Below are 26,983 nucleotides of genomic sequence, written 5' to 3' on the forward strand. Positions count from 1 at the left end.
CTCCTTTGTTGTCAATTGGCTTTACGTTGGCTTATTTTATCAAACAGATATGTAGTCTATAACAAACAACAACAAAGTGCTCATATACACCACCAGTCAAAACTTTTAGAAGACCTCAGTTTTTCTTCAAATTTAATCAGCTGAATTGCAATGAATGACCTAAAATGGTGAAAAGGTAAGCAGTAAACTGTCACAGTTTTAAATTAAAAAGTTTAGGTTAGCCAAAACTGAAAAAAATAGGAAATTTCAGAATATTACAAATGGGCCATCCTCAGGGAAAAACTAATAGGATACAACCTACAGATTTTGTGCAGCAAATAAAGTAAATTAAGCCTTGCAAGTTAAGGCCAACAATTTACAAGTGTCCCAAATTCCGTTGATTACTTAAAAAACTCTCTGTCTGTTTTAAATCAGATTTGGAACAGACTGTATTACTATACCCTCTGAAGTACTTGGACAATATTACACTGTAGAAAATTGTAAATTCCAGTGATAATGACAAGAAAACAGCAATTAAACAAAATAAGACAGATCATTATTACCATTAGAAGTGTAGGCCTTTCATTTAGAGAAATTGCAAAAAAAAAATCAAAGAGTCAGTGAGTATGGGTGTCCCAGACAAATCAAAGGTATTTGGAAACTGGAAAAAAACTGATAGGAAGAGATGTTGTAGAGCCAAAGTCACAACCCAATCAGAAGACAAGTTTCTGAGGGTCACCAGCTTGCATGATAGGCGCCTCACAGCACAACAGTTTGAAGTACAGTTTAACAGTGGTCGAAAAAAACAAGTCTCAGTTTCTCCTGTCAAGAGGAGTCTTTGTGCTGCATATTTGACAGGGTGTGTGGCAGTAAGAAAGCCATTCCTTAAAGGACAAAAGGGTCTTGAAATATCGGCAGTAGACTACAGCAGATTGGACAAAATCTCCTCTTCATAGGAGGGCAAACTAGACTACATATTCAAGAGTATCAGATTTTACACATATTCTGATTTAATTTAAAAATTATAATCCACAGATACAGTTAGGTCCATAAATATTTGGACAGAGACAACTTTTTTCTAATTTTGGTTCTGTACATTACCACAATGAATTTTAAATAAAACAACTCAGATGCAGTTGAAGTGCAGACTTTCAGCTTTAATTCAGTGGGGTGAACAAAACGATTGCATAAAAATGTGAGGCAACTAAAGCATTTTTTAACACAATCCCTTCATTTCAGGGGCTCAAAAGTAATTGGACAATTGACTCAAAGGCTATTTCCATGGGCAGGTGTGGGCAAGTCCATCGTTATGTCATTATCAATTAAGGCCTGGAGTTGATTTGAGGTGTGGTGCTTGCATGTGGAAGATTTTGCAGTGAACAGACAACATGCGGTCAAATGAGCTCTCCATACAGGTGAAAGAAGCCATCCTTAAGCTGCGAAAACAAAAAAAACCCATCCGAGAAATTGCTACAATATTTCGAGTGGCAAAAGCTACAGTTTGGTACATTCTGAGAAAGAAAGCAAGCACTGGTGAACTCAGCAACGCAAAAAGACCTGGACGTCCACAGAAGACAACAGTGGTGGATGATCGCAGAATCATTTCCATGGTGAAGAGAAACCCTTTCACAACAGCCAACCAAGTGAACAACACTCTCCAGGGGGTAGGCGTATCGATATCCAAGTCTACCATGAAGAGAAGACTGCATGAAAGTAAATACAGAGGGAGCACTGCAAGGTGCAAGTCACTCATAATCCTCAAGAATAGAAAGGCTAGATCGAACTTTGCTAAAGAACATCTAAAAAAGCCAGCACAGTTCTGGAAAAACATTCTTTGGACAGATGAAACCAAGATCAACCTCTACCAGAATGATGGCAAGAAAAAAGTATGGAGAAGGCATGGAACAGCTCATTATCCAAAGCATACCACATCATCTGTAAAACACAGTGTGATGGCATGGGCGTGCATGGCTGCCAGGGCCACTGGGACACTAGTGTTTATTGATGATGTGACACAGGACAGAAGCAGCCAAATGAATTCTGAGGTGTTCAGAGACATACTGTCTGCTCAAATCCAGCTAAATGCAGTTAAATTGATTGGGCAGCGTTTCATGATACAGATGGACTATGACCCAAAACATACAGTCAAAGCAACCCAGGAGTGTAAGCAAAGAAGTGGATCACCTGATCTTAACCCAATTGAGCATGCATTTCACTTGTTGAAGACTAAACCTCAGACAGAAAGGCCCACAAACAAACAGCAACTGAAAGCTGCTGTAGTAAAGGCCTGGCAGAGCATTAAAAAGGAGGAAACCCAGAATCTGGTGATGTCCATGAGTTCAAGACTTCAGGCTGTATTGCCAGCAAAGGGTTTTCAACCAAGTATTAGAAATGAACATTATATTTCCAGTTATTTAATTTGTCCAATTACTTTTGAGCCCCTGAAATGAAGGGATTGTGTTAAAAAATGCTTTAGTTGCCTCACATTTTTATGCAATCATTTTGCTCACCCCACTGAATTAAAGCTGAAAGTCTGCACTTCAACTGCATCTGAGTTGTATGAATAAGCATTTCCCCCATTGCTGTTGTTATAGGTCATTGCTGTGATACACACATTACAAAATAAAAATAAGATAAATGTACATTTTGTGAAAAATGCAGCAGCACACTTACACTTTGGCTTGTTCCTTCGTTGCATATGTGACATTTACAACTGCAGTTTCCGTGTCTGTGTTTACTGCAAGAAAACAAAAATTACCAATAAATAAACATATTCACATCCCTCTTTTACTGCAAACACATCTCTGGAAAAAAGAGTGTAATGCATCTGAGTAAATCAAACCGTTGTGGTCCTAGCAAAATAGTCATGCAAATGCCTGACGGAAACTCCCAGAAGCAGTTTGTTAATGTGTGATGTTGTACTGTAGGTACGAGTCAACCAGGAATTAGCATTTTAGGACAGCCCAGAGCTTTTAGCTCACCTCCTACCATAAGTTTCAGGAAGCAGAAGAATTCAAAGATTTCTAGACCCTTTCAGGCAGTGTGGTGTAATGGTTAAAGGTTTGGACTTTGGACTTCAAACTCTGAGGCTCTGAACTCAATTCCGGCTACAGACACTATATGACCATGACCAAGTCACTTCACCTGACTGTGCTCCAATTGGAAAAACAAAAGAAATGGAACCAAATGTATCTGAAATGTTGTAAGTCATCTTGTATATGTTATTGTAAATGTAAACAGACAGACTCGCCACAAGACCAGGAAAGAAAGGGAGTGTCAGAGAAATGGAGAAGGCAAAGCAGGGGTGTGCTGGTTTGGTGGATGAATATGTAATAAATCGCACTTCAGATCCCTGTGGCACAGGGTGCTGTAGAGGAACCTGCACAGGCTGAACTGTAACTGTAACTGCAGAAAAGTTAACAATTATTCATTACCCAGAGACCAAGAATGAAAAATGCTACTCTAAACTGGTACAGGTTAGCAGCAGTGAGGTTGCCTTAGAGCAAAACATGAATATAACAGGCCTAACGGCACTAGGGCAAGGGGGGATTTCATGCTGTAGCAGTTGCCATGTGTGTCTGGTGTCACTGTCAGGTTGTACCTTTTCATCATTACAGTAAGAATCTGAATAAGTACAGTTGATTCCGCTTAATCGGACCACATCGGGACGCAATCATTTTGGTCCTAATAACCGGCAGGTCCGATTACAGGAACATGCCCTATACATGTGCAACCAAGACGGGACGTACTATAAATAACATATTAAAATGTCATTATGACTTTTATTGTGCTGCACACGCGTATGGCGAACGTACAAACAAGAACTACGTACATGTACATGTACGGATGCTTACAACTTTGTTTATTGAAAAAGAAATCTACAAATTCTTCGAAACGATCTACACGACACTCAACATGCGAGGCACAATAAAAAAGGTTACATTACCAAATTCTAGTCAACGTCTGAAGAACTTGTCTAGTGTGATCTGACGCATTCTGTTGACGCACTGCACTTGAACAAAATCACCACAAATATCTAACGCATCAATGGGACTGCCTTCATTTCCATTGTGCCTATTCTTCTCGCAGCTCATTCTCTTGTTTTAACAAGCGCAAAATTGTAGTCTTTGCCAAGCCGGTAATTTCAACCAACCGACGCTGACTAGTGTTTGGTGGTTGTTGCCTGATCTGATCCAGGAAATCAATTTTTTCAGCTAACGTCAAGTCCCGCCATGGCATTTTGGAAGGGGAGACAAGACACGCACAGTTCGCAGACTAAAAGAGTTCTGATGAAATCTTGGTGTTTCCAGGTCAAGATGTGGAGGTCAGGAGAGCCACAAAATGCTCGCTATTCAAAGCTTCGGCACTAAAAGCGTCCAGTTTGACTTTCTTGAAGCAAAAGCTTTCTCGTGTAAACTTTAATCCTTATTGACAGGAAGGAATTCCTTGCACGGACACTCTTGTTTACACTCGACTTCATGTCGCCGGATACTGGGCAGTCCGTTTTAGGAAAGAAAGGGCAGGCATGTTCACCCCCACTGGTTTGCACTTGGTACAAATTTTCCGACTTCCTGACCTTTGATAAAAGCATACATTCTCCTGGGGAGCCCAGGGATCCTCCTGATGTCGCTGACCCGCTTTACATCCGCTTTCCGCGGGCGACTTGTGGCTTCTTTTTCTTATTCTCTGTCACGTTCTTTGGTCCAATTAAACGGAATTTTGTTCCAAATAAGCGAACAATATTAGGCGTATGTAATATGATCTGTTTCGGTTCTTTAGGATTCGGTCCAAATAAGCGGCTGGTCCGATTAACAGGTGGTCCAATTAACCGGAATCGACTGTATCTCGAAAGGAGCACCTGACTCGGAGGGCCAATACAACCTAAAAGGGGAGGGGTTGACCATTCCTAAAAAGGTGAAGGAGTAGCAAGGAAGAGGTGGAGATGGGTAAGGAACAGCACCAGACAGAAAGCTGACAATATTACAAGGAAAACTATGCTGCCTACAAGAGGAATTTGGTTACCCTGGGTTCAATTCATGGAAGGCAAAAGAACTTGGTAACACAGAATATCCTTTTACCTTTTTATGGAACACATGGGAGAGGGCTTGACATGCCTTTGTGAGGAGGCAGTGTGAAATAGACAATACTAAGGTACAGCTCAGTGTAACCCTTGTAATAACAGATATTTAAAAAAAAAGAGAGAGAGAGAGATACCAGTAAGGATGTTTTTTGTCCTACTAGTTAATCCTTTATGCTAACTGTCATTGATGTATTCCTGTTTTATTAATGGAGTATTTTGTGTTGTGATCTGTCTGTGTGCGAAATTTTGTAAATAGATAAGTTATGTGTTGGGTTTATTGTACAGTATTTATAGTTTTATTTCTGGTCATACAGTATGTTTTGCTTCTGTTGGTGTGTTCTGTACTTATTGTGTGGCTAGTAGGGAAGTAGTGTTGGTCAGTCACTCACAGGATAATTTATTCACTTATTTTCTTTTTGTTGCTGCTCTAGGGATTGGTTATAATCATATCCATCCCTGGGTTGGAAAAGTGTCTTAAGTGTGAAAGAATAATTTAGAGCTAATAATAGTTAAGTATTTTGGTTTGCAGTGTATTGTGAAGTATATGAGAACTGGTTTTGGAAAAACTTCTGAGATGGTCAAGTAAACAAGTGATGCACCAGAAGAAAGCTGGTTTAACAAAAAGTACCAAGAAATGACTAAGAAATCAGCAGATGTCCTTCAAACAAGAAGAATGGACAGTTGTTATATACATTGGTGCCTCATACGTCGAACTTAATTCATTTCAGGAGGCCATTTGAACACTGAATTGCTTGAAGTCTAAATCAATTTTCCCCATTAGAAATAATGGAAAGTGAATTAATCCGTTCCCAGCACCTTAAATCTTGAACTTAAACAGCAAACACACATGACTGAAGGTAAAAATAACACAATTAAATGCCCTAAATAATGAATTAAAGCATAAAAATAATAAAATACATAATGTATAATAAAATGAAAACTGCATTTACTGTACCTTAGTGAGGAGTAGTGATGTCCCAAGTGGATGCCATGGTTAATAGATAGGGGTTATATACTGTATATAACCAAACACAGCAAAAATAAAGCAAAAAAAAGCTCTGAAAACTCATGAGCGAAACACAAGAGATGCTTTCATAGAAAGTGCGAGAGACAACTTGGGCGCACAACAGATGACATTTACACTCATTGTGTAAGCACTATCTGTTGCTGCATTTTATCACTGCGCACATAATTCAAACATAGAAGTATCACTCGAACTCTAGATCAAATTTCTCTTGAATTAGGTGTTCAAACTCTGGAAAGTTCAAAGTATGAGGCACCACTGTACACAGAAATTTCAAGGGTGATGTCTAAATCCAAAGTATAGAATAAGAATATAATAAAATAGACTTTTTTATATAAGTAATTTGGGTATAAACCATCGAACCAGAGTAAACGTATGCATTGATTAACACTATGTAAATTCAATAGTTTATAAAATGAACCTCTTCCCTTTGTTTCTTTGATCATTCTGTAACAGACTGCTGTGAAGGATGCTGCCTCAAAGGCATTTGCTGAGGAGTAATTAAATGATGCAATGAACAGCTTTTCTCCTGCCTGATTACTGACTCAAAGAGGTTTTATCAAACTTGTGCTGGTAGAGGACAAGTTTCTTTCTTTAATTAATTAAGATGTAACTTTCTACCACACCAGGTCTCAGTACTGTCAAACTGGACTGCTCTTTGTAAGAGAAGCCTGGTAAGGCTACCTGAGACAAGAGGAAAATCTAGTAAAAGAATACAGCCATCTGGGTGGCCATCATTGTGAGTAAGAAGCAATGGAGTTGGTGTACTTAGCAGCCAGTTGACCTATGAGATGTCAATAACCACTGCAAGTGACACTGCAAAGGGTGATATGGCAAAAGAAGATAATGTCAACTGTGAGAGAAGGTAGAAGAGTATGGCTAAGTTTTTTTTTAATAATTAAAAGTGAATCAAATCAAAAACATGTACACCATTCTAACGGTCTTGATGTTCTTAGAAGCTCATTCATTCATTCCAAAAACTACTTAATCCCATTCGGGATCAAGGAAGTTGTCACCTATTCTAGCAGCCAAAATTGTAAGGGCACTGGTCAATCACTGGACATACTGTACCTATACATACACCTACACAGGGCAAGGTTAATGTCAACAATTAATGTGACATAAGTCTTTGGGATATGGAAGGCAAGCCAATGCAGACACAGAGGCAATGTGCAAACTCCAAACAGAAGGTGTCTAGATTGGGATTTGAACCTGGACTGCAAAGCTATGAGGAAGCAGCACTAAGACACAGTTAAGTTATGATGATAATTCTTATATTACAAAGATCAAAGTAAGTAGTTCATAATTCTTTTGTTGTGCAATCAAATGCTTACACATGTTCAGTGATTTTTTTTTTTATTGCAAATTCATACAGAATTTAGACAACTTTTGCATGTGGATATCAAATCCAGTACAAATATATGTAACTTGCCTGAGACCCCAGTCTGAATGCTTCAATCTGAATTGTCTGATAATTTATATGCCCCAACTGATTTTAGCACACCTGACAAGGCTGGACATGGTGTGATACTTTGCATCTGATGGCTCCAATGACTACTGGTTTCCCACAGAAACATTGCATCTCAAGAGTGTATTGAGAGTTCTGAGGATAGCCACTGACTTAAGAACTTGAACATAGCCCTCAATATTCTGAAATGGTAAAATCACTTTTTTTTTTCAATTACAATCTTCCACATCTTGCTCCCACCAACCCTAGCTCCTCTGATGTGCTTGCAGCATGGGAAAGGTGCTATACTAACAAAATGTATTATTAAGTTTTAAAAGAATTAAAAGGCTTTGAAAATTGTGCACAAAACTGTAACTACTATCTTTTACTTTCAGTTTCTTTTCCTTCCTATCAAAGCTGACTAATTCATTGGTAGTCTCTGAAAACCATTTTACTAAATACTACAGCAACCTTACCATTAGCATTCATGGTGGTCTATGAGTTTGAATCTTTATATTGTGCTTGCTTTAATTCATTTTGGCCACAGGGTAGATGTCTACGCACAGTCATGTTAGATTTGTATCACTTATGAAAAATAATTTGAACAGTCAGTCAAAAAAATTAGATATACAGTAAGTCAAAAATGAGAACTGAGTCATTTTAACTATACAAGCATAGCTGTGGACTTACTGTAAATGATCTGGCCAGTGTAGTACAGCAAAAACAATGGTTTCAATTTCATCTGTCTATTGACCACTCTCCTAAAAATTTTAAAGATAATCCTGGTATATCCTGGCAACTAAAGATAAGTTTTTATTTTCCTCTTGGGTAGCCGTCATTTCTCCTAATGCTGCTCTCCAATGCAGCTCATTTGTGCCAGTATCTTTCCGATTGTGGAGTCATGAACACTGAGAATTACTGAATTAAAAGAAACCTTCAGTTCTTTGACTTATTTCAACATCTTTTGTGATTTTCCTGAATGATTTCATTCTGCACCACTGGAGTAATTTGGTAGGCTCATCACTCATGAGAAGATTCACAATCAACCTGACTCTAATGGTGAGGGTGAAAATATTTTTTTTTCTATTCAGGGCTGGTTGTAATCAAGCTTGACTCTAATTATCTCTTTAATTGGGATGATTTATTTAGGCAGCAACTATTTTTTCCACACAGTGCAAGTCAGTGATGGATAACTTTATTCACAAGATTTAAAAAAAAAAAGGCATGTATACGGGGATGCCTTATCTAATATTTGATTTTAGTTGAAGAGTGAAAAACATTTAGTGTGTAAAATGTTAATATTAATAGAAATAAAGATGGGGGCAAACACTTTAATGGCACTGTATGTCATAATACAAAATGCAACAGAACTGAAAGACAGGGGTATATATTTCAAACTGTAGACAGAACCAGGTACATAACAAAAGACCTGCATCTAACTCATTATGCTCTGTACTCTTCTTTCATCGCTATTTAATGCATATTCATCTGTTAATAAGTCCACTTAATCTAGGTTGTGGTCACTGGACAGTAGACAGCATTGGCTGCATGGCAAGACCCAAATTTGGATTAGGTGCCAGTCCTACCTGGTGTCATCAGTATATAATAAATATATCGCAGCTGTTCCTATCCCTTGAAATTTGTCTCCTGACTTTATCATTTTTGTCATAGGCTCCATACTAATTACAAACAAAGTCAGTGATAAAGGATTAATTTGGTAAACTGAGCCTAATGCTGCACTTCCTACCAACTGGTATTTTTCATAATTGCTTCAACACTCATAGCACCCTGTGAAAGTATGTAGACAACAGTTTGCATTTCTTGAATAGATGAGTAACTATTGGGTTTTGGGTGTCTGTTTTGAGAGCAGTAAGTGTGTATAATTAAGTGTTTTATGTTGTATTAAAGTTTTTATTATTTCTAAATTGTATCCAGTTTGCATTTTTGTGCATAGTGTACTGATTGATCTGTGCCTTTTGTATATTTTCAATTTTGGACTTTTTCACAAGTGGGTTCTTCTTTCTTAGTCTTGCTAATAGGCTATATGCACATTCTCTTCCAGATTGTACCCCAGCTAGCTGCTGCACTTCTGGCGCTGATATCAAAATGGACTAACTATGGCATTTTTTCACCTGATCGCTTCAAGACATGCCCAGACTTGCAGTAAACGACACAAGTCGCATTATTCGAACATTATGCCAAATGTCAGAAGCTAAAAAGGAGAAGGTTCCAAACTATATCCACAATCATGAAGGTAAGATTCGGACATATTAAAAACTTGTGTCTACTATGAACTTACATGGGACAAATATGTGATTACATTAGGCTTCTTAAAAAAAAAAAAAAAAAAAACTATTTCAATAATTAGTCATTAAAGTTTATTCAGGGCAGGTGAATATGTATGTAAGCTTCATACAAAATAACATGAGTCTGCTGGACATCTTACATTGTAAAAAAGTGAATGTCTCTGTCTGAGCCAGCAAAACGGTGAATGCAAACCACTGCTTCATCGTGCGTCTCAATTTGTTTCCTCACCTGGAAGATTTCCTCTCTGAGAGACATGTTTTCATCAAGTGCTAGGTCGACAACTGCTGGATCTGGAGCCGAAGCATAGTCATGGTCCTCAAGGAATTTATCTTCCTCCTCCTCCTTCTCGCTCAGTGCGTCATCTTCTGTCCGTTTCTTTCTCTTCTCCCAAACCCCCAGTCTTGAAAGTGGAACGGAGAAATGATTCTACTCAAACAACACAGGAACCGCTCCCTTTCTCAAAAGTCACTGCCTTGTCTCAGACCCTGGCTTGCAAAAATCCTCTTTTTTTAAAATGCCGGCTACAAACTCACTTATGGGGACTAACCATAAAGCTCTCTCTGTGGATAAAGATGATTCATTTAGATCAGGTTTCCGCATCAGAGGGAAATGTATGAAAACTAAATACTTTGTTGTACTTACTGGAAGCTCCACATACAGGTAAAGGTTCACGACAATGTTCAACTGTAGAGCTATATGTACAATGAAACTTAAACTTCTCTTTCAATTACATTATTGCCACTGAACAAAAATCACAAATGCAGTAAAGACAATGGAAGTGACTAAGCTGGTTGAGATTTCACCGGGAAGTACATCAGCACTACTTTATGCATATCAGCTGCTCTACTCTTAGAGCTCCTCAGTGCTATCTACCAATCATGGCTGTGGGTACTCTTCTCAAGTTTTCTTTATTGTTCTTCAGTCAGTTACATTCTTGTCATTAACACTAGGCATATCACTCATTTCCACAAACAGGAAAGGGCATAATGCAGAAAATCCTTGACTGCTTCAACAAGCCATACCTTCAGAGACTCCCTTCTCCTTCAACCTGTGGAGCTGTCAATCTTCATTCCAGCATTTGCTAGCCAAAGTGGACTCCAAGTTGAGGCACTGAGATGTGGATTCCCTTTATAAATATTGACAACACTGGCAGCCCTTTTCTCTGGATTCCACTTCTCTCCTAACTGTCAGTCCATTGGAAGAGGTGAAGAGACCCAGTACAGTATACTAGTTTCCAAGAACTGGAGGTTCATATCACTAAGCAATGTCTTTAACTATCACTGTCACTGATCCAACTAATATCAGTTTTTTACTGCCCTCTAGGTTAACTAAAGAACTTCCTTGACAAGCTGAAAATGCTGCTCTCCTCTACTCCAGATAATGTCAATTCATTTCTAATCCCCGGGGACATGAACATCCACCTTCTAAAGACTTTATTTCTCTTTACTGACACAAGCTTCGCACCCACTCACAAAATGGGTAAACCTCTGGATCTCATTCTCTCATTAAATTGTACACACACACAAACACAACTGTTACTCCACTACATACATCTGATCACTTTTTCATTCAGTTCTCTATGCTCCTTACCTCTTTGCCAACTGCTCTTCCTCCCATAGTGTCCTTCTGCCATCTCTGTTCCCTCCTTCTAACCACTTCTCCTCTCTTGACACCAGAGCTGCCAGCAACACCCTGTACTCTCCTCTGTCCTCTTGCCTTAATATTGTCTGTCCTCTCTAGACTAGGCCTGTATGTCAAAGTCCCTTTCGCTCATGACTTTCTGAAACACTAAGCAGTCTACACACAAAGGTCAGGACAGCTGAAAGGAAATGGAGGATGTCAAAGGCCCTGATTGATCTGGATAAGAATCAATCTCTTCTGTCTTCATTCTCTTTTGCTGCTATTAACGATGCTAAGTTAACTTTTATTTTTCCAGAATAGGGTTAGCAACACTTTACTCATGGCTTGTTCTCTGCTTTCACCTCTCTCCTCAACCCAAAACCTCCACCTATACTCTCAACCTCCTTGACTGATGACTTTGCATCCTTTTTACAGGAAAAGGTGGCTGTCATTAGCAGTCAGTTCTCATCATCACCTCCACCCACCCTGCTTCCTCCTAAGAATACCACTACATTTTATTCCTCTCTCTCTACCACTGATGCTTCCGACCTCTTCTCTAGTGGCCCCACTACATGTTCACTTGACCCCATCCCCTCACATTTCCTCCAGGCCTTCTCTTTCTCACTAATTTCTGCAATTATACATAACCTGAACATAATTATACATAACCTGAACATCACACTCGGCACAGGCACTATTCCTACATTACAAACGGGCCAGTATAACTTCTCAAGAAGACCATTCTCTATCCATCCTAAGTTGGTAACTATACACCAGTGTCTCTCCTCTCCTTTCTATCGAAACAATGTAATGTGCTGTCTCTAACCAAGTGTCTTCCTTTCTTCTACAGCACAGACTGCTTGATCTTACTCCTTCAGGATTCAAGAAAGGTTATTCCACCAATATTGCTCTACTTGCTATTGTTGACACATTACAGCAGGCTAGAACTACCAACATGTTATCTGTGTTCGCCTTGCTAGATCTCTCCTCTGCCTTTGACACAGTCAACCACTCAATTCTCCTTGACATTCATGAGATTGCCCCTGGACGGTTTAAGCCCCTTGGTGTTGATCTTACCATGTGCCCTGGTATAGAGAGACATCAAGGGTGCATCAGGCCCTCTCCTTTTCTCTCTATACATCTCAGTACTAGATTCTATCATCCAGTCCCATGTTTTTTATCCGTTGTATGCTGATACACAGCCTTTTTATTCCCTCCAGAGGACCATGTGGTATCAGCTAGAATTCCTGCATGTCTCACTGATATTGCAAGCTGGATGAAGGAATACCATTTCCAGCTAAATCTGACACATCCGTTCTTGTTATGGCAACTCGTTCATCCATTCAGTACCCCACATCTGTTCATCTTGTCTCACTCTATTGCTAACATCTGTGATGTCGGTAGGCAACTTCAGGGTGGTGAGCAATGATCAGCTTTCCTTCATATTACTACAGTCTCTTGGTCTTGCAAGATTTACTCTGTTCAATGCCTGCAAGACTGGACTATATCTGACAGAATATGCAACACCATTCCTGATCTAGGCTTCAGTCTTGTCACATCTGGACTACTGAAATTCTCTGCTGGAAGGAACACCTCTATGTGTCACCAAGCCGCTGCAGATTTAAAATATAGTGGCATGTCTGGTGTTCAACCGGCTGAAATGAGCACGTCACCCCTCTTTTCAGATCACCACAATGGCTTCCTGTAACAACATGCATTAAGATCAAATCCTTGATGTTGGCCTAGAAAGTAGTCAGTGGGTCTGCACCTTATAATATGTGGAAGCACATCTGAGGTCCTATGCTTCTTGATCACTTAGGTCTGCAGTTTTAATGGTGTTTGGTGATGGTATCAAATCTCAGTCCAAACTTATGTGTAGCTCCTAGCCGGTGGAACCTCCATCCAAGCTTCACTGTTTCTAAGAAGTATTTTAAGACTGTTAATTTTGTGAACTTCTGTTCAGCTGATATTAATTGGTGGAAACAATTCCTACATTACAAAACCTATTTTGTGCTTTTGTTTTCTATGCTCTTCACTTGTGGTCATCAATTTTGCACCGTTGTCCTGTAACACTTGTTTCTCAAACTTCCCCTAGACTTTCTTTGTTTATTTTCTTTTTTAAGTCACTAAACAAATGTAAATGCAATTATCTTGCAGTTCCTCAAAATATGATAAAATGGTTTCAAACCTTATTTATTACCATATATACTCGAGTATAAGCTGACCCGAATATAAGCCGAGGTACCTAATTTTACCTACAAAAACTGGAAAAACGTATTGACTCGAGTATAAGCCTTGGGTGGGAAATGCAGCAGATACTGGTAAGTTTCAATAATCAAAATAAATACCAATAAAATTACCATACATTAATTGAGGCATCAGTAGGTTAAATGTTTTTGAGTATTTATTTCAAAGAAAAACAGTAAACTAGCTCTGTAAGTGGAGAAGAGGGTCAACAAAAACAATATGGTGTCTCTTTTGCACGCGTGTGTATGTGTGTCTCTAACGTGCATCTGTCTCTCTCTCTCGCGCATGTGTCTGTCTCTTGCGTCTCTCTCTCGTGCGTGCGTGCATGTGTGTGTGTCTTTCTCTCTCTCTCTCTCTCTCTCTCTCTCTCTCTCTCTCTCTCTCGTGTGTGTGTGTGTGTGTGTCTCTCTCGCGCTCTCTAGCTCGCTGCACAGGGAATGCACAGGGAGAGACTGAACACATGCGGGTTGGCGGGGGCAGCGGGACCTGACCCGAATATAAGCTGAGGGTGACGTTTTTCAGCACATTTTGGGTGCGGAAAAACTCGGCTTATATTTGAGTATATACGGTACTTTCATTGCACTTTAAATATAACTATGCAATCATTTATAAAATGCTTTTTCAAAATTCACATATTAATATAGTATTCCAATACACTTTTGTATTGTATGGTATGCCTTAAGAATAAATTGCAGTGTGCAGGTTTTGTTTTCAATGTTCCTTTATAATAATTGCTATTATTCATGAGTTTCTACTGTTAAGACTAAACAATTATCACAGTAAAATTAATGACTACTATTTAACTTTATATATATATATATTCTTAAGGGGGGGAGAGAAACTACAATTACATAATGTTATTGTTTCTAACATTTCTGTCTTTTCTATTACCTCCTGATATACAGTAGAATACTTTTTAAAAAAAGAAAAACTCACATACAACTCCATCCTACTGCTTTTCCTTTCTCAAAAGTTGAAACTTTTGTTTCAATTTAAAGCAGTAATATAGTGAAGTAGATCTACTAATTCACAATTTCAGAAACCTTGGATTTTTGGATTCTGGTCAGCATTTTCTCTTTACATCTACACACAGTATGCGGTGGTTTTTTTTTTTTTAACCTCCAGGTACTCCAGTTTCCTCTCAAAAACTAAAGGTGTATGTGTTACGTTGACTGGTGAATATAATCTGGCCTAATGTGAAGGAGTGTGGATCTGTGTACTGACACCCCATCCAGGATGGGGTCCTGCTTTGCAGGTCCTACCAACAGGATTAGCTTTAGTTCTCTGCTATGCTGAAATAGAAACCACAAGTTCACAGCAAGTAAGAAAATGTATGCATGGTGTAACAGTAAGGCACGTTCAGATACTTGGTTAGCTGGTTTGAAAGCTGGGCCAAAGTTAACTTCATAAAAGAATTTGTCTTTACAACTTTGTTTATTTCATTTTCGTAACAGTCATATTCAAAAATAACAATGACAATACAATCTAATTACATGTGTTATTAGTGAACATAATGTTTTTATTACCGTTTTACAATATTATGTGGCTGAAGTTACTTTCATTGATAGCAAATTCAAGTTCAAGCAATGAAAAGATTCATGTGCTGTTGTTAGTTGTTGTTAAATGTGGAGGGTCTTTGGATAACTGTAGTTCAGATTTCTTAAACATAATTTTTTTCAAAGAAGTACCTGACAGAGATTCAAAAATCTGTGCTGAAGTCTCATGCTAAAATTGTTGTATGCATCGAAACATGATAGAAAGTGGTGATTTGCAAATTAATTACAGTGGAGAGAAACAGAAATACTGAGGACATTTATTGACTGTAGCATTCAGTGTCACTGAGCCATTTTTTGTACATATCTATATAAGTTAAGCTGCTTTTTAAATTTTAAGGACATGAACACCATTTCACTAACCCACTTCAATTTCAAGGTTCAGGAGAAATGATCTGCTGTGCTGGCTGAAGCCAAACCGCCCCTGTATTCATACAGCAGGGGACTGTACCTTGTATGGTGATGAAAAATTACTACAATATTAAATAAATATCATTATTAGCAAACTGAATAAATAAATACACATCTAATGTATTCAGGTGTTAGGTGTTATGAGGAGCTACCCCTTTCCATGGATTCCATTAAGTTTTTTTTTATCATTTATTAAGAACAATTTTACAATTCTACCATCTCCAGGCATAATCAACAGGATGCCATACAGACAGCACAATAACAGTTCAATTAAAAATCCATATGGATGTGTTTTCACTCCTAAGAAGAAATCCTTAAGATGAGCCAAGTGTGCATAGTTTTAGATGTCTGCCTACATCGAGGCCACTTAAAATAAAAGTTATGTGTGTGCAATCATATTTAATAAGGTATCACTGAATTTGGGATAAATACAGTTTAATAAGGTCTACAAGAAACAATAAAACAGTTTAAAATTGTAAACGTAAGTAATAAAACTTGAGTCAGTTCCCTGCCATCATTAAAAATGAAGCTATGCCTTGGATAATTTCCAGATGCTAGCTGTTACTACTTGAGTGGATCAGAAAACTCTCAAAGGAATAAAAGTGCCTGTAGCAATTTAGTTTCTAGGAATCTTTCTTAGATGAACAAAAATATGTAAATAAAACTATATCTATGCTATAATCTGTCAGTTACAGTCTGCCAAGAGTAATAGCTATTACAGGTTTAGACTATTAATACATTCCTAATTGGCCTGACTAGGCTAGTTAGCTCAGTACAGGGAGGTGAAGACAATCCACATATCAGCAAGTACAATGCAAAATCTTGACTTTATGTCATACTTATAATAGCTCTAACTATAGAAAGCAAAATGAACAGGTCCAATCATAGGGTCAGAAGTGATTAACTCCTAATAAGGTCTTGAATCTCTATATTTAATGGGTAAAAATTCAAACAACAGGCACATCCCTCTGTGCTAAGTTAAGTGTTAATGATTGGAGTGGGAAGATTAAATATTGTATTATGAATTTTAAATGCATGTTTTACACTGTATAATTCAACCAAATAATTAATATAGGTTTTACTTCACCTTTATATTATAGCTAAAACCTACAGAAAGAGAAAACCACATATATAATTACCATTTCCACATCCTGGTGTTCCCCCAAACTTATGAAGTCTAATGGAAGAACAAGTGGGATTCATCATTAATAAGAAGACACGGAAGACAAATACATTCAGACTGTAAAATAAAGAATGTGATTCTCAAACTACAACATCAGACCTATACCACAGAATCATCTGCTTCTATGTTGAATGCACATGGTACGGATAGAGCAGAAATTTTTCTAAAATATAAATGCACATACTTGAATAACTGCTATGGATCAATAAAAAAATGTATTCTGCTTAGATGTTTCTACTATACAAACTCCACGTTATTGTGACAGTACAATACAGCAAAACTTGTGCGCTCAGACAATGGAGGGATGGAAGATTTTTTTTTTCCAGCATTTACTGTATACTTGATTTTTGTCATTATTTTGTATTAATGGCATAAAATCTAAAGTTGATTCTACTCTTTTACCCAAAGCAGAAATGATTATGAATCTGTAATCTTTTTAGTTAGCCAATAAAAGGTGTAATTTTGCTTGACTTCTCACTACAACCGTTTTAGGGATAGTTTTCTAGTGTTGATCTTGGCTTTGGTTTTGCATTGTTCTTTGGACTTCTAATTTTGACAATCGATCATGCTTTCCTTGATGTTAGCACTGTTTTCAACAACCTTTTAGGATTCTATCAAATAATAAGGTGAAAAACTTTCACTCGGTTTCCAGTCAGTTTCATCACAGTGCTATCACCATGATCGTAAAAGGCTAATGTGGAATGGTTTGAACAGGAAATTGCTTAACTGTGCTGCACAGATGGAAGAGAAGGTTATTGTATTGAAAACCACAGTTAAAAACGACCAGGAGATCAGGGTTAAGAAAAACAGTAATCTTAAAACAGGTACAAAATAGGAGTTAACATTAAAAATACTGAAACAAAATCAGAGTTAGTAGATCTTAATCAAAACTTCAAAAGCCAAAAAACAACGATTAGTGAATTTGTTTAGTAACATGTCAATACAAGTATCCAGTTATTACTATGCCATCAACTTTTATAGACGGGGGTGCTATACAGTACAACATGTGACCCCTGGGTCCTATGACCAGCAGTGTCCAAACAATATGGCCAAATCCATGAAAAAATCTCACAAAATGACAGCAGAACAGAAAAATATTTAAATTTGTTATGAGAAAAATAAAATCAAAAATATTAACTTCTACTGAGTATAAAATCAAGGCAAGGAAGAGCCAGATGATGTACTTCTAGTGAAACCACCCTACCATTACCCTTTAAATTTATTTTCATATTATTCATAGTATACAGAGGGCAAGAAACATCAAATAATTACTGGAAATGGCGCTGAATAAATACTATCAGTTTTCTGCTTATAGCTGCTACCGTATCAGGCAGCATTCAGGCATTACCATGAAGCCTTAATCTAAACAAATCATATAGTTTATCATAATATTTTCAACCTCATAACCTTTTAAAAGGGAAGCAATTATGAGTTTCATGCTCTGTACACCCAGATCTACTTATGCTTATATTGAAAGAAAAAAGTAAAAGTAGATATTAGAAGGATAATGACAAAGGATCTAGAAGAATTTTACTTGGGCTGTCAGATAATGGTACACCAAAGAAAGAGCTTACATTTACTGCAAAAAAGTTAATTAATTCAAAATATTACTCCCATTACATTTCCAAGATACCCTCCAACAAAAATAGCTTTAAAAGTTTAATAATAATTTTAAAAATCAATTAATGTCAATTGCTTCTAAGATACATTTTGCAGATATGAGCCCCCCATCACAGATTACATTGCTTATATACAAAAAGAAGATATTTATACTGTTACCTTGTTCCACATTTTCCACTGTGCCATATTGCGCTAAAAGCCCATCCAACACCTACAATAACCAAAAAAAAAAAAAACCATTAAAAGACCCTGTGTATAATTTCTGGAGTGAACTTTTCTTTTTTTTTTTTTGTTTGGTTTATATAATCTGGAACAGGTATTCTAAAAACCCATTCGCTGCAAATTGGAATCTTAAAGTAAGTGGTCCTTTGATCAAGTCCTGGCTAACCTCTGTGGCCAACAGACATCTTCCACTCAATTTTGGAATATTTTTGAATAAAGACTTAATTAAAATTAAATGTATAAAATACGTAACAACTTCCTGTCACTTGACATTTGATCTTGGGTTTTTAACACATGGACCGTAACATGTAAATCAAAGTTTTTTTTTTTCTTTGGTTATATTCTTGAATAAAAGCGCACATGTTTATTTGATATTTGGACTAAAGTCTTCACACATTATACACTTCACGTCATTATCAGTATAACATGGAAAAAGTTTCTGCTTTAGGTATATGTTCAGCATTTCTTGCCTCACATTTTCTTTCATCCTACACTTACCCAAATCTTTGTAGACATGGAACACACATGAAATGCATATATTAGTTGCCCTATACAACTCCAGGCACCTCACATGCGGATAAGGAGCCTTGGCTTGAGCTGGGAGAGTTGAGTTCCGTCAAGGCAGGATGGGACAGCAGGCTGCTTGCTGCTTGTGCTGATCGACACATTTACAAAACAAAAGATGTTGATGGAGAGGTGTGAAGGGATTTAAGGTCAGCCGGGATTGCGAGTTTTTTTTTTGTAGGTTTCAGAAATTCTAGTGTTAATAAATCTAATACAAATAATTATTAGACTAAATAAAGCCCTGTAAAGAAATTTAAAAATGAATGAATAAATAAAGAGACACATGGATACAGCATACACAACAGCAATCTATAATTTTGTATATTAAATTTTGTATATTTAAAATGTTGCCCCAAAACAATGACCAAAGTAGTTATGAAGATTAGAACAATAGCATTTATTTATTTTATGTATAGTGCAACCTAGCAATCATTAACCAGAAAAAAGGAAAAGACACAAAAAAACCTTAATTATACATATCACACTTATAGTCTTAAGTTGTCAGTGGTACAGATCAAATAAACAAATGTCCGTGAACTTTGCTGAACTACACAAAATGCATTGAAACCAACAAGAAAGGAGCAACTGAACTAGTTTTTAGTGGACTATAATGGTGCAGTGGTCTTTAAAGAGTCCCTGAGGACTACGAAAAAGTTTGCCAACAATGCTGAACTGATTATTGTGTCCAAATATGTGATCAGAGCTGTGAGGCAGCAGTGCCAACCAATGCACCACCTAGCCTGAAATAAGAAAAGGCGCAGACAGAATAAATACCACAAATAAAATGTAAATCATTGTGCTACAAGAGTGCCAGTCTTGGGGCACCCATTAGCCATTCCCCAAAGCAGTGGTGTGGGACTAGTCTTTCTATTGAGGCACGGCTCCGGGTACAACTGTAATGTCTTTTTTGTTTTACCCTGTATTGGTGCAGATGCTTTGCACTTTCTTCTTCCATCAATAATAAAGAACAGCCTTGTACATAACAATAAATATTTTGTTTTTATTATTTCAAAGCATGGTGCATGTTTTCTGATGGGGAGAGGGGTACGCACCTTCATCCACTTTAAGGCATCTTTGTTTCTAGACACCTTAATCCATATTTTTAATTTTGCGTAGAAATTAAGGAACTGATTAAATATTTACAAACGGATTACTTTTCCAAATTAGAAAGGCTGTAAAAAATACAAAGATGACTATACCTATGTTGGGTGAAGTGCTTTGATAAACGAACAGGGCCCACCTCAGCAGAATGACAAAGTACATGCAGTCCTTCAACTTATATATTTGTATATTTTCCTCTTTAACTCATCCTAAATCAATTTATTGAAATGCAGGGAGTGTCTCATGCTGGGCAGAGAGTACACTGTTACAAGCAATATCATGCATAATATTAAAAACCTCACAGGTTTATTATTTGCATTATACAATGATTCAATATTTCTCTAACACTATAAGTGTTAGTACAACACTTCAAACAATTCAGTCATCTGTCTTGCACATCTACTATATAATAGTACAACACTTCAAACAATTCAGTCATCTGTCTTGCACATCTACTATATAATTAAATAAGAAGGTTGGTTTATCCAATCCCTCTGAACAAAATATGACTAACTTTCACATTTAACTGGTATAAGGCAGCACTGCATTAGATTTGTGGTTAAGTTTTTGACTGTTGGAAAAGTCATTACAAAACAAGGTGTCTCTCTCTCAGCAATGCCTCATACACCTATTTTCCTTTGAAGGATAGATTTGGTATTTTTCAAGTCAATGATGTTTTATTAAAAATCTTCGAATGCCTATCAAATAGCCTTGGTGTCACAATCACTCCTAAACCATTAACAACTGCATTTGGTGTAATTTCCTTTACATCACTAGTAGCAAGTAGACTTATCTTGCTCAACTGGAAAAATCCCAAGTCACCACCTTTAAGCCAGTGGGTAACTGATGTTCTATACTATCTGAAATTGGAAAAATCTAATTCTCACTCAGATGATCTGGTCAAAACATTTTTAAAATATGCCAGGATCTAATCAATAACATTTTAGAATAATCTTCTTTATCAGGAAAAAGGATACTCGTCCTTCCTTGTTCCTTCATAGATTTGCTTTTTTGGCTGGTTCTCCTCTCTTTCTTTTGTGTGTGGGATGAATTTTGGTTTTGTTAAGTTTGATTTGATTGTACAGATTGTGATTTGCTTTTAATTAAAATTAATTTTAAAAAGTAATTTTTTCACTAACATGTTATATATGCATTTGCCACAAGAAATGTGTTCTAACGTTAAGTGTTTTCTATAAATTTAAAAAAACATATAGTCGATTCTCACGTATAATGTAACGTAAGGACATAGAATGCCCCAGAAAATAAAGAGGATTCAAGTCAAAAGAATGTAAATCTCCTCTACATACTTAAGGAACAAGAAATCACCGTAAACCACCATTTCAAAAATGGTCTAAACTAACATTAACAGTATACATGATTTATTACTGTAAATGGATTGATACAGTAAATAGTGGAACAGCTTTTGTTTTAGAAAAGCAAAAATGCTTTAGTAATGTGCCTTCATGTTCTTTATTGTTTGACTAATTACACAAGCTTTTTCCCTAGCACATTTAGTTAAGAATAAAATGGGACATTTTTAAAAAATTTGATGAGTCCAGCATATGACTTTCCCTATGGTAAAGGTGTGACTAAGCAGAAAAATATTTTAGACCAATATTTTTTTATGTGAAATGAAATGAAAGAATTGTGTCTTGAAAATGTACAAATGTGCTAACATTGGACACACACTGAAAATGGTCAAATTACACTTAAGACGGAATTTTGTCCTTAGCACAATAGTGCTTCTGTAGCATATGTATTTGTCTATGTGGAAAGAAATCTATTGAAGATACTTAGAATTAATTGACTTCTTTCATTTGCAGTGCTAATAACTATACTAAGTTTCATTTGCATTTAGTATTTTCATTCAATTATGTCCATGGATTCACATTTTGACACACAGACTGACAACATCTCTCTAGATGTAGTCAAATTGTGTTCATGGATATCTAAAACATAAATTGCTCAAAAAGTCAATATCTTGACTGATACAATACTTTATACCACATATATATTGTAAGGGTCGGCAGGCAGCCCAACCCGGCCAGGACTCCCACAAAATAGAAGGATGGGGGAAGGCAGCTTCTTCAGGGCACTGTGTCCGCCACAACGCTAGACTGCATCTGCACTGGGTTGCAACGGTGCCCTGGATTCCCACAGGGCATCATGGGACTTAAGAGTTCATTACCTCAGCCATGTTGGGTGACGTGGGTGCCGCCAGGTGGTACTGCAAGGACTGAGGAGCTCTATGGCATGGGGTTTTCCATCTCACCCAGAAGTGCTTACTGACCATGTGGGTGGAAGAGCAGAAGCAATTCCGGGGTGGCCAACATAAAAGGAGCTGCCTGCCTCACAGAGACAAGCCAAAGTTGGGAGGAGGTAGACAAAGCCTGCAAGGAGGCATGAAGGAGGCAGCAACCGAGAGAAGACAAAGAGAAGATAAAGTGTTGTCTAATCGTGCTTGTGCATAATTGTAGCTGTGGTGGGAAACACTTTGGGGAAGAGTTTCCCATAATAAAAGACTCTTTACCCTTTTCACTTTCATCTGTGCTTGCTCTGTTGGGTGTTCGGGGAGCTGGAGCTCTCCCTACTGTCCACTATATAAATTATTTATATATATATACACACTCACACTATAAACACTACAGTATACTTGATGAAGGTATTAGCAAAAGTAGTATTAAATTCGTATGTATTGTAAATTAGAACTTCTGATAGCTCTTTTTTCATATGAGGTTAAAGAGAAGAGTCTGTGACATGCTGGAAGTGATACGTTTGTGCTAAGGAATCTGAAAAATTGCATACAAAATTCTAAATTTGCATATTAGAAGGAAAAAGTCATGGCTCTCTTTGACTTTTATGCAATACCCAATTGTGCCAGAGGACGGCTCTCTTGTATCAGTGATGCAGTGTGTCTGGAGTCAAATGAATTCAACTTGTTTAACTTGGTTTTTTATAATGTTATTGTCTTTTCTTTCCACCTAATATTCTTCTGCAACACTGAAATATAAGATGCGTCTACAAAAGTGTACAAAAGACAGAAACGGGGAAATGAAAATGAAAATATGACCACTTTCATTCTACAATTTATTAGTGGGGGAGTGGGACTCTTTGCTAATACTTTTCATTTTGAAGAAGGGCATATAATTGGTGCTGAAATACATGTTGCACCATGTACTACAGAGGCTGAACAGATTCATCAGGTGTTGTACTTATTAATAGCCAGCAAGATGACTATTTTGAAATTTATTAGGTCAGTATATATATAAAATTGAAAATACAATGTCCAAACATAACTTTTGGAGAGCATGTTTGCAGAATTAGATATTCTGATTGCAGACTTTGCATTGTCTTCCTGAGCAAGTATGGCATGGTAACTATAAACTGAACCAGATCCAGATCCAGAACCAGTTAAAATTCTAAAACTGATTGTTTCAGACAAAACTTTAACTCAGGGGTGCTCAAAACAGCTTATTTCATATATTGCATATGCTTACTCAATTAAAATTAGAGAAAATTTTTGGACACAGCTGCCAGTTTAATCAGGTTTCAAAATCAATGTTCTTTTTTGGGTGATTTGTGTACGAAACATAAATGGAAGCAAAAAAGATCAGAACTCAACATTTCTATGGCCTAGGAAGAGACTCCAGAAAACAGCTTTGTGGGCACAGTAATCAAAACAAGGAGCTATAAACCTGAAATATAGTGTGTAATGGCGTAAAGCTAATTCTTTTTTTAAATTAGGAATTATGTGATGATTTATTTCTGTTTTGACATCATTAAAAATAAAATGAGCCAGTCAGTGGCTGTGTTTGAAAGATTTTAATGCAAGCATGTTAACAATATCATGGCATGATCCTCTTGTACAGTATGGACAACCACAAATCCATGAGAGTACCATTTCCCATCACTGTTTCAAGGTGTATTGGCTCTTTTTAGTATGGTATGAAATGGCTTAAAAAAAAGACTAGCAACTTCTAGATGTTCAGATAACAGTGTATACAGAGGTAGAAGCCATGGCCAAGAGTTCAGTGATGTAATCAATCTGACACTGTGATGGGGTGTACCTCTTAAGCAATGCACAAGAGATACAGTCAAACTTTTATTTTCATTTATTAATCAGGAGAGTATGCATTTTGAAATTAATAAGAGAACATTTCTTTGCTTCAGTTTATATATCTGGAGCAGATTTGTAATGGTCATTCAGTGCTAGCAACCTACTCCACCATGGAACACAAAGCATCCAGGACACAGTGATTTTCCTCTGCATGTTTTTGAGACATTTCATTCATTTTCTCATTTGACTAATCCAATTCAGAATACTGGCAAGCAAGAACTTGCTCTGGCAGGATCTTTGCACAATTCTAAATAAAAAAACAAATTTATTTCTGTCTTATACTGAGTCAGCCTTAACCTCACAAGCTACATCCCACACTCTACATGGCTGTGGTTGTACACATGATTTTTGTTATTTGATTTCTCAATGTATGGTCCCTTATATGGTCTATTTGCTTAAATGTTTTATATATTTATAATGAATACAAAAATTAAATTACTCCACCAGTATTGAATAAATAATGTATGATCACTGCCAATGATAAATGACATAAAAGGCGTTGGTGCCTTCAGCATCCCAGAGATTTGCTTGTTAGCTTAACGTTCTTGAAATCCACTTAAAATAATTCAACTATGTGGGAGCAAGGCATGTCCCGCAGCATTATCCACAAGGCAGGAACAAGCAAAGACAGAGCATCAGGAAAGGGTCTACTTTAAACACATACTTACACCTACATGGCCCTAATTTAGACTGACCAATCAACCTAACCTAGTCTTCCTTCAGTGAAGATGTGGCAAAAAAACAAGAGTACCCAGAGAAAAATCACACACAAACATGGGGGAAATGTTATACACAAGCAACCAGGTTTGGAATTCAAAATTAAGATAGCAACTGTGAAGGAGCAGGACTAACCACTGCACTAGCCTGTCTTCCAGTACCACCGTTAATATGAAAGTACCATCATTTTTTACCTTCACAGTTATGGCAAACACCACATGCTGAAATAATTTACTGTATATCGGACCCAAAGAATATGGAAGGGTATGGCCTAGTAATAAAAGAAACTTATAGACATCCAAGATACGAATCAGAAGAAAAGTGAAAGATTTGCTTACCTCCCATTGTAGATGAGGAGGAATGTTCCGGATTTGAATCTTTCGACTCCTGCAAAATAAAACAACAGGATTATTAAAGGAAGCCTAGGGATAATCAAAGGAAAACACAGGACAAAAATGCTGAGGAAGCCCCTTCTTTGAAAATCAACTAGGTTTTATATATATAAATAAATAACCAGGGGAGGTATAGTACAGTTCAATTAGCTTATAAAATGATTTGAATAATAAAAAAAAATGTCATGTTATTTCAGGCACACTTCTACTTCAATTACCTTATGTATTGATTTTCATTATTCTACAGCATGTAAAGAAATACACCTGAAAATACTCCTGTGAGTTAGTACTGCAGCCAGGTCCATGGATTAATATTTCATTTGTGCAGGGGTTCTCAGATGGTATAAGATAGCTGAACATTTGGACACCATCAAAGTGGCATGGACCAGCGTAATATTCTGCAAACTCCAGTAAAAAGAAAGGCCCACCCTTGCAAGAAGAGTGCAGTTTAGTACTTCAATGTTGCTCTCATACAAAATCTGTGGACTGATAGGTTCCTGGCAAAAGAAATCCTTTGCATGATTCACTCCTGCTTACTGTCAATTTTTCTTGTAATAAGCTTTATCTATTTTCACCAGCAGAGGGCATCTTGGACTTCAAATGATGCAAATGTGCCTGAGCGAAATATAATTTTTGGCATTGCGGATGGACATGTGAATTACTCAAAATTAAGTAGAATCAATCAGATCTCATTTTGATGCAATGTTTGTTCTAAAGGCAGTTATAAGCATCACTTTGATTAAAAAAGACTTTTTAAAAATAGAAATATATTCTATTAATCAGTAGCTGGCATGTGTGATATATGCTGCTCAACTTACAAAAGTGTTCAGATACTCAGTAACAGTAGTAGTAGTAGTATTGTCACTTGTACAAGGTATGGTGAAATGTATACTTGAACGTCTGACAAACATGCAACATGTTGCCACTCTCAGATATCATAACAAACAAAAATGTATTAACATGCAGAATTTCACTTTATTTAACAGAATATACAAATTAGTTCACAATTACACTTTAAAACAGACCTTAGTCCACAATGCAATGTATTATCATATAAACATTTTTGGTACAATCCTTATTAAAAAACTGAGATGTGATTTCATTAATGTTTGCTTAATGGTGTACATATATTAGCAGAAGTGAAAACAAGGTAATGCCATGCCTTCATCAGTCTTATGTCTCAGCAGAATTTACATTTTGTTCACTGCCTATTTGCACTCCAGAGTTATAATGTCATGGTAGCCCTTCATCTGAGGAGACTGTTGCCCAATATTCAGCTAATAATGGGTGTAATATTCAGAGTGAAAAAACTTTATTCCATCACAATCAAAGTAGTGGTTTGAGGCTTTAATAAAACATTCTGAATGATGAATACTATGAATTGACATTACACATAATG

At 37.0% G+C, this 26,983-nt stretch overlaps 1 protein-coding gene across 2 annotated transcripts in view; it reads right to left on the minus strand.

Moving 5' to 3' along the window:
* Positions 1 to 26,983, minus strand: part of igf2bp2a (insulin-like growth factor 2 mRNA binding protein 2a) — a 340,760-nt gene that overhangs the window by 91,770 nt on the left and 222,007 nt on the right. For both annotated transcript variants that reach the window (XM_028807547.2, XM_028807546.2), the window contains exons 3-5: positions 25,531 to 25,579; positions 18,631 to 18,682; positions 2,653 to 2,716 (exon numbers count right to left, since the gene is read on the minus strand). In XM_028807547.2, the coding sequence (XP_028663380.1) occupies positions 2,653 to 2,716; positions 18,631 to 18,682; positions 25,531 to 25,579 (165 nt within the window). The remainder of the gene's footprint in view (positions 1 to 2,652; positions 2,717 to 18,630; positions 18,683 to 25,530; positions 25,580 to 26,983) is intronic.

This window comes from Erpetoichthys calabaricus, chromosome 8 (genome assembly GCF_900747795.2).
Source record: "Erpetoichthys calabaricus chromosome 8, fErpCal1.3, whole genome shotgun sequence".
NCBI classification, from domain to species: domain Eukaryota; kingdom Metazoa; phylum Chordata; class Cladistia; order Polypteriformes; family Polypteridae; genus Erpetoichthys; species Erpetoichthys calabaricus.